General features: G+C 37.4%; 1 protein-coding gene across 1 annotated transcript; it reads left to right on the top strand.

Moving 5' to 3' along the window:
- The first annotated feature begins 3,435 nt into the window (after positions 1-3,435).
- Positions 3,436-9,075, top strand: LOC145948500 (uncharacterized). Its single transcript, XM_083058188.1, has 6 exons — positions 3,436-3,460; positions 5,751-6,055; positions 6,331-6,546; positions 6,897-7,117; positions 8,520-8,696; positions 8,805-9,075. Exons 1-6 carry the CDS (start codon positions 3,436-3,438, stop codon positions 9,073-9,075), a joined length of 1,215 nt encoding a protein of 404 aa, XP_082914314.1.
- The last annotated feature ends 1,886 nt before the right edge of the window (positions 9,076-10,961 follow it).

Below are 10,961 nucleotides of genomic sequence, written 5' to 3'. Positions count from 1 at the left end.
TAAATGCTGTTTTATGACTGTCGGCAGGATCCATTTTTATTTGATGGAATCCGGAAGCTAGATCGCATACTGAGAAGTACTGTGCTCCTCCTAATTGATCCAATATATCTACGATGTTGGGTAATGGATAAGCGTCACCGATAGTTTTGTCGTTTAACGCTCGAAAATCGAGAACCATTCTCCAGCGTTTGTTTCCCTTCGAGTCTCCTTTCTTTGGCACGATCCATATGGGCGTATTATAAGGTGATTGAGACGGTTTTACGATGCTTCCTTCTAACAGTTCTTCTACCTGCTTCTTTATTTCTTCTTTGTGTAATGGCGGGAATCTATACTGACGAGTGTTAATCGGTCGATCATCTATAGTGGTTATTTGATGTTGTAAAACATGAGTAGCGGTCAGTTTTTCTCCAGGAATATGAAATCGATCTTGACTGTTTGTTATTAATTTTAATACGTTCTCTTGTTCTTCTTTATTTAGATGTTCTAACCGCAGTAATTCCATAATTTGAGTAAATCGAGTTTCCTTTGGTTGTTCGGAAACTACTAGGCAGTTATGTAGATCGATATTTTCTACATTAATTTGGTGTTTTTCTTTATGATTTAATTTTCGTTTTCGTGGGAAATTTTTTATAATTTCTTGAGATTTGTCAAATAAGGATGCTGAGATTTTTGGAGACGGTCCTTTTTTATTCTTGACTGTTTTATTATTTATTTTTTCAATATCTTTATTATATTCTTGAGCTTCTTTTAGAAGATTTTCCATTGTAACTTGAGAGGTTTCTAATTCATTTTCATTATTTATAACAGATAATCCAGTTTTTGGAAATGTAAGTTTTGGAAGGGATAAATGATCCTTTGAATTTTTGGAAAAAGGTTGTGTCGAATTATGAAATGAGGTTTGGTAACTTCCCTCTTCGGAATCGACGGAGCTAGAATTTTCTGACAAGGTTTGACATTTTTCCTTCGAAATTCTAGGAATTTTTTCTTTTGGGAGATTTTTATAACTTTCTTCTCCAATAATTTTTGGATTATCAAAATTTTGAGAAGAGGTTTGGTAACTTCCCTCTTCAAGGATTTCTGGATCATTATAATTTTCAGGAGAGGTTTGGTAACTTCCCTCTCCAAGGATTTTTGATTTATTATAATTTTCAGGAGAGGTTTGGTAACTTCCCTCTAAAAGGATTTTTGGATTATTATAATTTTCGTTTAAATAATTTTTATTCCCTCTCTTACTTTTAATTTTATTCTTTCCTTGAATCATTATTGAAAATTCATCCTCATTGTCTCTAAATATCATCGTATCTTTATCTTCATGGTCTGTGTTAACGTTAGTCTGGTCGTTATCTGACCCTTCTTTCTTGTTATCAATAATTTCGATATCGTCGTTAAATAGTTCGTTCAGTGGTTTTAAACGAAGTGTCGGTACGCGAATTTCTATTTCTTCATCTAGAGTGCTTATGACATTTAGATATGCTTTTCCAGAAATAGTTTCTACGATAGTATCTCCTAGGAAAATTCCATGTTCTATTTTTAATTTCGGTATATATCCTATTTTAATCTCAGGGTTCTCTATCCTCACAAAAAATAGCGATTCTGATCTTGAAGATACTATTATGGTTTCCGGGGAGAAAAAGGGCACATTAATTCCGGAAATATCTAAATGTCCTTGAGCGTAATCTATTTTTGAAAAAGTTTGTTTGAAGAAATCGTTTCCTAATATTCCGGATTGTGGAATCGGAAAATCGTTGGCAACGATGTGAAATAATACCGGTAATTCAAAAAGTGTTAGTGTAATTTCTCCTAGGGTATAGACAGGATAATTGTTTATGCCATTTAATTTTAAAATATTCGAATAATTAATACTTGTATTTTTGGGCACAAAATTTTCTTTAATTATATTCGGTCCGGATCCCGTGTCTAACATAAAGGTTATTTGAGTGGTAATTTTATCGATTTCAACCTGTACCGTAGGCACGCGACTATGTTTGTCGAGGCTTACAGTTACAGGCCTGATTTCGGGTTCGTAGTTATTTACTTGGCTTGCCGCTGCACGGATGGGTGTGATGTTCGCTCGGCCCCCGATTTTACATCCGATGTCGAGGGTCCGTTGTAGTTTCCTTGCTCTTTTTCTTTGCGGCGATTGTTACTCGTAATTCGTAATTGACATGTATCGAGAAGATGGCCCTGTTCTTTGCAATATCGGCAGAATAAATTGTCTTTATGTGTTGGTATTGGATTGATTTTAGAGCGGCAATTTCTAGAGATATGGCCATAATTGTTACAAGTTTGACACACGATATTAGTATTGCGTTCATTTTGTTTCTTCCAACAATTATTAGCCGAGTGACCGGATTTATCGCACCATTGGCAAATTACTAAAGATTTATTTGTTTGTTGATTAAAGTTATTCTGTCGACATGATTTTGCATTATGACCAATCTTAGAGCATAATTGACAAGTAATGACCTTTTCCTGAATTACGTTAATTGATTGTCGAGATCGTGGGTCGCGTAACCGACATTTATCTGCGCTATGCCCGCGTTTTTTACAAATTTGACAGATTAAAATATCCGTTCCTGTGTTTCCGAAAGGATTTTGATTTTGTGGTGAAAGTTGAGTGAGCTTTCGACAACTACTTGCTGCATGTCCTTCTTTATAACAGATTTGGCAGACTTCTCGAGATAGATTAACAGGTAGCGGTGAATGTTGACTTGATTTAGCGCCTTGTCGTAAATCTGTCATTTGTTGAAGCTCTCTTTCTATTTTTAACGCGTCGGCCACGGTTTCCTGTACGTTTAAGTCTCGTGCTATTCTTTGTTCTATTTCGGGTTTTAGTCCTCTAATAAAGCATTTACACATATCTGTTTCTATAGTTGCTTTTATATCCTGTTCAGGCATGGCGTTCCCTGAGCTTCGATATGCCTCTAGTATTTGTTTTCCGAGAAGTTTAACCCGATTCGCGTAAGTGACGACATCTTCATTATTTTTCTGATAAACGCAACCTAATTCTCCTTGTAATTGATAGACATTTTTGGAGGGACCGTAAATTTTCTTCAAATACGTTGTTAATGCAGCTACGGTATTAAAATCTTGATCTTGTATAGTACGACGCGCTTCCCCCACTATTCGCGTTCTTATAATTTTAGCGAATTGACACTCTGCCTCTTTAGGGAGCATAGATTTTGCTTCCTCGCATCCCTCAATAAAATAATTTAGTGGGGTGTTACTACCGTCAAAAAAGGGAACGGCTTCGACCGCGTATTTTAAAGTGGCGAAAGGATTAGCGTTAGCCATGTTTATTGGTGGACCTCCGGATTCGCCGTTAGAATTATCGATATTAATTTTGAAAATCTGATTTTTTGAGTCAATAAATTCGACTTGGTCGGATTCGTCGGGTAATTCACTTATTTCGGTTAAATTAGAATCTCCTAAAAAATGTACGTGTCGAGGCGTAGATGCTGTGAATTTTGATTTAGATTCACGTGTGTTCTGTGTGGTGTTTCTAACGCGGTCTTGTAAAGTTCATCTATTTCGTCTTTGTCCGTTGTGCTTCTAGTCCCTTTACTCATTCCTATTCCCAAAGATCGCACATTTCAATCCCGGACGAGCCCCCAATTAAACGTATGTTACGTCCTGGCCTGCACGAAGGAAAGGCCGCTCGAAGGTCGTAACAGCGTTTTCCCGAAATCGGAGTGATTTCGGGTCGAACGGACTGTCTGGCCCTTTTGCAGGTCAACGACTGGATAGTCGCTTTTACCTGGCTTATTTCAGGGGTCCGTTCGTCGGTCCTTTTCGGTAAGGGAATTAAATCCCTTTTACGCGGGATAGGACCTTGTGCGATCTCGGGGGATATATGAAGAAACGCAGGGGTTTAAATAAGACTTTAAATTCGCGTAATGTAAATAATTATCATTTATTCAAAAAAAATAAAATCTTAATAATATTCGGAGAATTAGACATTTGAATTTGTGGACATGTATAAACAATTATATATGAGTGTGTGTGTAACGTTGATGTGCTATGAGGCGGTTGAGGATTCGCGTTGGCTTTTGATCGTCTCGTTTCAATCGGAGAGCGCGTTTCAATGCTCGACGAGGCAGCGATTTCCACTACTTATTAAGTTTAGTCGCGATTCCGGGGATTTATTCACTTCCGTGATCGTAGAAGAATGAAAGTACTCACTGTATATTATTTGGTGAGCGGGTTGGCAGCTATAGGTTGATCTTCAGGATCGATGGTTCCTTCGAGTGGTGTGGGCGAAGGTGTAGGTTGACTGGTAGCTGGTTGTTGAGCCCCGACGGTCACAAAATATATGTTTAATGCGAGGATCCAGAAGTGTGTAACTGCCACGACGTAGGCGGAATTAATAGAGAGCATTCTTGGAAGATTCGCTGCTTTTATACTATTCGTCTGCCCTTCCTATAGGGCAAAGGGCGTCTTCTTTTCTTGTGACTCATAGTCATACGTTCGGTGTTTAATCCCCTTTGCGCAACGTATTGCTTCCTTGTATGAAGAGTTCTTTCCTAATTCCGATCTTTGGTCTACTGATAGCGTGTGTCGATCGTGATATTTCAACATTACCTATGACTTATTGATCAAAGTGTAGGTTTCGTAATCTCACCGATCGAGTTGTTTCACAATCACTGTCTTTCTCCGTTTAATTCTTATAACTAATTTCGGTCTTATAATTAATATGTTCGCGGAACGCGAATCTGCGTAAATCGGGGAGGAGAAAAGAATCGTGCAGTCCACAGGACGTAACACTGCAATAAAATAAAGACTACTATCAGATGATACTTTACATACCCAAGATTTGTATCGGTCGTCTGTAAGCCAAGCTTCTGCAAAACTTCGCTTACGAGCTTTTCGGGGCTTCGTTAATTCAACACATATTTTTCGTTACTTTATACTATTTGTTAAAGCGAAATATATATACTGATCAAGAGCTAATTGCTCGAAAACGAGAGATGTTTATAGTAAAACGGTCTACAGCTGACTCGACGAATTTCGAAGACATAAATGTCAAAAACCTGTCGCTAGATTTTATTGTGTCAAACAGCTGATTGGAGAGCTGCTTGACAAGACGAGACGCGCGGTAAAACGATCAACACGCGCAAAAAAGGTAAACACGGCTCGTCGGGAAGCCGAATATAATGATTGAAATACATTTCCCAATATACAATATTTTAAATTTTTTGACGGAAGAAACCACCACCTTCTCACAGTTTCCGTTGAGCAACAATATGTACGTCGTACATTAGTACAAAATAAATAGGGAATAAAAAGAATAAAATCTTAAACAATATTTATAAATTAAAATATTATTTTATTACAATTATTTCTTTAAAGATAAAAAATCTTTTTTAATAGAAAGGTGTATATATTGGCCAAGAGTGGATTTTTATATATAAAATATACTTATAATTATTATTAATTAATAATTATTTTTAATTAAAATTTTAAATATAAGTTACTTAATTTATGTTTAAAATATATTAATTTTATTAATATTATTTTATAATATTAAATATATTTTTTATATTTTATATTTTCTTTTTGCATATTGGGTTGCATCGCCTACTCGCTATCGCCAGTATTCCGGATTCGCTCGAAATTCGTAGCTCTATTCTATCAAAAGAAAATAAAGGACAAAAGATATATACCTGTCCTCTTCTACAAATGTTCGAAGGACAAGGGTTCTCATCTTTTCGGTGCGCTCTGCGCTGCCGACCTACCTCCTCCACTGCAAGATGACTGTCGCGAAGTGGCTGTCGCGCGTGAAATCTTGCATCACTGGTCCGTCGACGGTTTCGTGGCGTCTGTGAACGCGGCCCTGAGGAAAAACGAGGAGGCTCCTAAGCTGGACAGCGCAGCCTCCCGTCTAGAGAGTTACGACGTCGTGGAATCTAAAGGTCTCGATGAGGAGGTGGAGAAACTGATCAAACTGTACAGCAATCTCGACATTACCACGACGCCGATGCCCGGGTGTCCGAAGGGCAGCCTGAGAACCCTCCTTCGAGAGGGGGATTTGAAACTCAGAGACGCCACCAGCAAAGTATGCGACAATGTTATTTATTGTTAGTCAGATCAAAATTACTTTTATATGAATAAAATAAAACTATATTCAGAAATATAAGTATATGAGATTAAAAGAGAATATCCATGATTGTCAATAATAAGCGAAATAATTGAAAATAATTCTGTTGTAATTTGACTTATTTTATGAAGTAGTTTCTATAGCTAATTTTTTTCTATATCTTAAAGATAGCAATTATTTAATTCTCACTGTGTTGAAATAAGAAATTACGGTCTATTAATTATCCTTTACAGATGGAAGTGCACGTACTATTATTGACCGACATGCTATTGATTTGCAAATCTACAACGAAAAAAATGTTTAAGATCATTAGGCAACCGTATGTTGTCGACCGCATACGAATACACGAGGTCAAAGAACCGTCCAGTATAGGATTGGTTTATCTTAACGAGTACGGGACAGTTTCGGCCGCTTTAATCCTGAGCGCCGGTGACCCGAAACTAGCCAAGGTGACTCGACAAACATCACGAATTACGACAAAGTTCGCGGAATGTTGATTCACTGTTCCGTTCGATTTAGATTCGTTTGTAGTGTACCTTCATTAACGACGGTCTTCACTAATGTCGCTTAACTAGATATAATTATAGTTGAAATTAAATTTTTATCTTTCTTTGTAACTAACAACATGTATATACATAATGCAATTTTTTAATAATCTAGAGAAGATTGAATTAATTAAATTTAAAGTTAAAATTGGTCGATGTCGGTGAAACCGCAAACCTTCATGATTTTAGCTAATGCGGTTTCTAGTTTACGAGCGGAAGTTGTTTTAAACTAACAGTACCACATGCTTTTTCAGTCGTGGATGGAATCCTTGAGACACGCTCAGCAACAATTCGTATTGATGAAAGCACCGTCGCTCGGTGCCGAGCCAGTAATGAATCTGGCACCAGTTAGCAGGCAACCGAGTACTTTGGGCGACGGCGATTTCGAAACGGAAGAGTGCGAGGGGACCTTTCCAAGAACTCCGCGTGGCAGTAGCAGAGCCTCACATGTTAGCAGTCTCGCTCATAGTCATAGGTACGAGGTGTGTTCAAAAAGTATCGCGAATTTTGAATTTTCGCGGGTTACGTATATTCGAATTTTTTTGTGGCGTTATGTTGGTACTCATGTCTCTCACTTATGCCGACAAGCTCGGCCATTTTGAATGTTCACTTAATTGTTGACAGCTGCTTTGCTTGCACGTGTTTTGGATCGTCTTCGATTTTTACCTATTCAAAAAAATGGATCAAAGAACCTGTATCAAATTTTGTGTGAAAAACGAAATTAAGTGCGCGGATGCATTCCGAATGTTGACTGTGGCATACGGAGAAGCTACCTTGGACCGAAGCAACGTTTATCGGTGGTACAAAATGTTCTCAGAAGGCCGAGAAGATGTGAACGACGAAGAGCGTGCCGGACGCCCGAGCACTTCAACAACAGACGAAAAAATTAATGAAGTGGAGAAAATGGTATTGGCCAATCGTCGAATCACCGTTAGAGAAGTTGCTGAGGACCTAGACATATCGATTGGCTCGTGCCATTCGATTTTTATCAATGATTTGGGCATGAGACGGGTCGCCGCGAAATTCGTACCAAAATTGCTCAATTGCGACCAAAAACAGCATCGCATGAACATTGCTAATGAGATGTTGGACTCTGTCCGCGACGACCCAAATTTGCTCCAGAGGGTCATAACTGGTGGCGAATCGTGGGTTTATGGTTATGACGTGGAAACCAAAGCTCAATCATCTCAATGGAAGCTGCCGCACGAACCAAGACCGAAAAAAGCGCGCCAAGTTCGGTCGAATGTGAAAGTTTTGCTTACAGTTTTCTTCGATTGCAGGGGCGTGGTGCATCATGAGTTCTTGTCACAGGGTAGAACGGTCAATAAGGAATATTACCTGCAAGTTATGCGCAATTTGCGCGAAGCAATCCGCCAGAAACGCCCGGATTTGTGGAAGAACAAAAATTGGCTTTTGCACCACGATAACGCCCCTGCTCACACATCGTTGCTTGTGCGCGACTTTTTGGCCAAAAACAACACACTAATGATGCCGCAGCCACCGTATTCCCCAGATCTGGCCCCCTGTGACTTTTTCTTGTTCCCTAAACTGAAGAGGCCCATGAAAGGACGACGTTACGCTACGCTTGACGAGATAAAGACGGCATCGAAGGAGGAGCTGAACAAGATAAAAAAAAATGATTTTTTGAAGTGCTTCGAAGATTGGAAAAACCGTTGGCACAAGTGTATAATATCTCATGGGGATTACTTTGAAGGGGACAAAATAGATATTCATGAATAAATAAATAATTTTTGAAAAAACACAAAATTCGCGATACTTTTTGAACACACCTCGTATGTTTCGAAAAGTAAAAAAAAAGAAATCTCGAAGTCTTGTTGTATTTAAAATGCCTATAAAATGCGTTCCATCATTTCTAGCGGTAGTATGGAGATGGAAGGCGCGTCTCAGGGAAGTAGCAGCTTTCTACCCAGTTATAATCCGAGCAGAAACGTCAGCGTGGAGACGAACGAACAACCGCGAGCGTCGAGTTCGTTGTCGTCGGAGGAAGGTGGCGAATCGAGTTCCGGGCATAATCACAGATCCATGCACATAAGGTGAGCGCGATGTTGAAACGTCAACAAACTTTCGCGATTTCACATTGATGAATCGCAAAGTAAATGGACTGTAATAACATCTCTATTAAAACTCATTGTCCGAATCAGGCGTTCGTTATTGAGTAAATCACCGACGCCGAACACGCTGAGTGTCCAAGTATCGTATTCGAGTCTGGGTCAATCGCTACCCAATCTAACACTGGCTACCTCACCGCAAACTTCTACCGTGTCGCCGACTCCACCGAACTCATTGCTCATCGTGCCGCAGATGACAAAGAGCAAAGACACCCTGCTCTCACCAGGACACCGAGGTAGCAATTACCGACGCGGATCTCTGTGCCTGCGTTTGTCACACTTTTCCGGGACCGAATTTCAATAAAAGACGCACTAACGTAGTCTTGCACACTCTCTAACTCTGCACGCTGATTAGATCATAGTAACATGTAAATTACTATATCACGAGTACTTCTTATTTAGAGCTTCTCTATTTCAAAACCACATGTCTTAATGCCATTTGCTTATTTGTATATTTGTGTTGTATCTTTTTTTACATTTATTTTACACAATTATTTTGCGATAATCAATTGCTTATGTTGTGTCTTGTAATATCCTTCATCTACAAATTCTATGTTAATCTCGGTATTAAGATTTTTTTTTGCGCTGAAGATGGCCCTAAGAAGGATCCGAAACGTCCGCGAATATTTTATTAAGATAATTTGGATCTAAATAAACGATGTGCGTTTGAATGCTTATATAATACATTTAATTTTTTAAAAAATTGCGCCCTATTAACAGCGCCTAGGCTCATATTGCCATTTACTCAGTTTAATGTTTATTTTACAACTTTTGTCAAAAATATAATTTTTATCTTGTTTTTTTATTTTCGGGATTGAAAGATTAGAAAAGATTGGCTACTTTAATCAAAATTCTTCATTAATAATTAAGTGTATAAATTGATAAATAATAATATATAGACATTTTCATTCATCTGTTGCACATGTTTGTTTACATATTTATAAATTGTATTTTAAGAAAACATAATCATATAGGAATGTACATTTTCCAAGAAGTGAAGAAGATAATACGTTATCATGCGATTGTAGCATGTATCGTGAAATTATTCGTTACGTGTTACATAATGATTTGTCATGCTGTGCATCAGATCTATAAAATTGAAAGATACGACAAAGTAATGTAGGATCGGAATTATTTTAAATTATAATATTGTATCGCGTGAATAATTTATCTTAGATATTGCGAATCGATAATAAAAGTACTTGTCTCGACCGTTATATTTACTCGAGACAAACTCGGCATTATAATATGGACGCAAACAAAAACAGTGTAAGTCGACTCGGATTGTTTCGTGAGACAGCCAAGTAAAAACAATATCTCCGATTACCTTGACGAGGTCGTAAGACAAAGCAATAACCGAAAAGTCAAGAATTATCTAGAAGTCTAAGCGAAAGAAATAAATACAGCCGATTAACTGTCGGAAGGAACAGTCCTCGCTCGAATTTAATACCGTTGACATTGCCAAATTATATTGTATCTTGAGCCAAATATATTCTATCTTATTTTTCACTGAGGGATTTAGAACAATTTCTTTACTGCCGTTCATCTGCGCTTACAGTAATTAAAACGCCATTTCGATATTGAATAATGAGTATTATTTGTGAGCATTAGCTTGATTTGTGTGAGTTTTAAAATAAACGTGCAAAATATGATTTTAATTGATAAGAAAATCAAATTTCATTTAATCTTTCTTGCGGATAATTCTATACAAAATTAAAAAAATGCAAATTATTCCGAGAAATGAATTATAGATGAGTCGTCGTAACGGATTGCAACTTGATACCTATGCCAACGCAAACATGAAATTAAATTCATCAATTCAAAAGTCATTTGTGAACTTGTGCAAGTCATTGTATATTGCGATAAAAAGGTCCAATTTAAAAAGCCATTTCGTTAACGTAATTTGCAAGGTATTTCGTCTCCTATTATAACCCTATTACACAGTTGGAAAATTTGTGTTTTCTTGTTAAAAACGGACCCCGTTAAAACTTTTGTGTTAAATATTTAACACATTCATGTGTTAATTTAACATATTGCTGTTATGTTAATTGGACTCAAATGTTAAATTATTAAAACAACTAAAAAAAAGTGTAAAAATAACACAATGTATATCTATTTTTAATTTTACACAATAAATATGTTCCGTATTATTAGTGACAAGATTTATCTGTTAAAATTTACAGAAAAAAA

The sequence above is a fragment of the Prenolepis imparis genome, unplaced genomic scaffold (genome assembly GCF_030444845.1).
Source record: "Prenolepis imparis isolate NDT839.2.m4 unplaced genomic scaffold, iyPreImpa1.0 SCAF_422, whole genome shotgun sequence".
Taxonomy (NCBI): Eukaryota; Metazoa; Arthropoda; class Insecta; order Hymenoptera; family Formicidae; genus Prenolepis; species Prenolepis imparis.
This window is presented reverse-complemented; position numbering and strand designations above follow the sequence as displayed.

Coding starts and splice junctions, on each gene's coding strand:
- LOC145948500 (XM_083058188.1), top strand. CDS start 3,436: ATGTACGTGTCGAGGCGTAGATGCT. Junction 6,056..6,330: donor TCAGAGACGCCACCAGCAAA/GTATGCGACAAT, acceptor TATCCTTTACAG/ATGGAAGTGCACGTACTATT. Junction 6,547..6,896: donor GTGACCCGAAACTAGCCAAG/GTGACTCGACAA, acceptor ATGCTTTTTCAG/TCGTGGATGGAATCCTTGAG.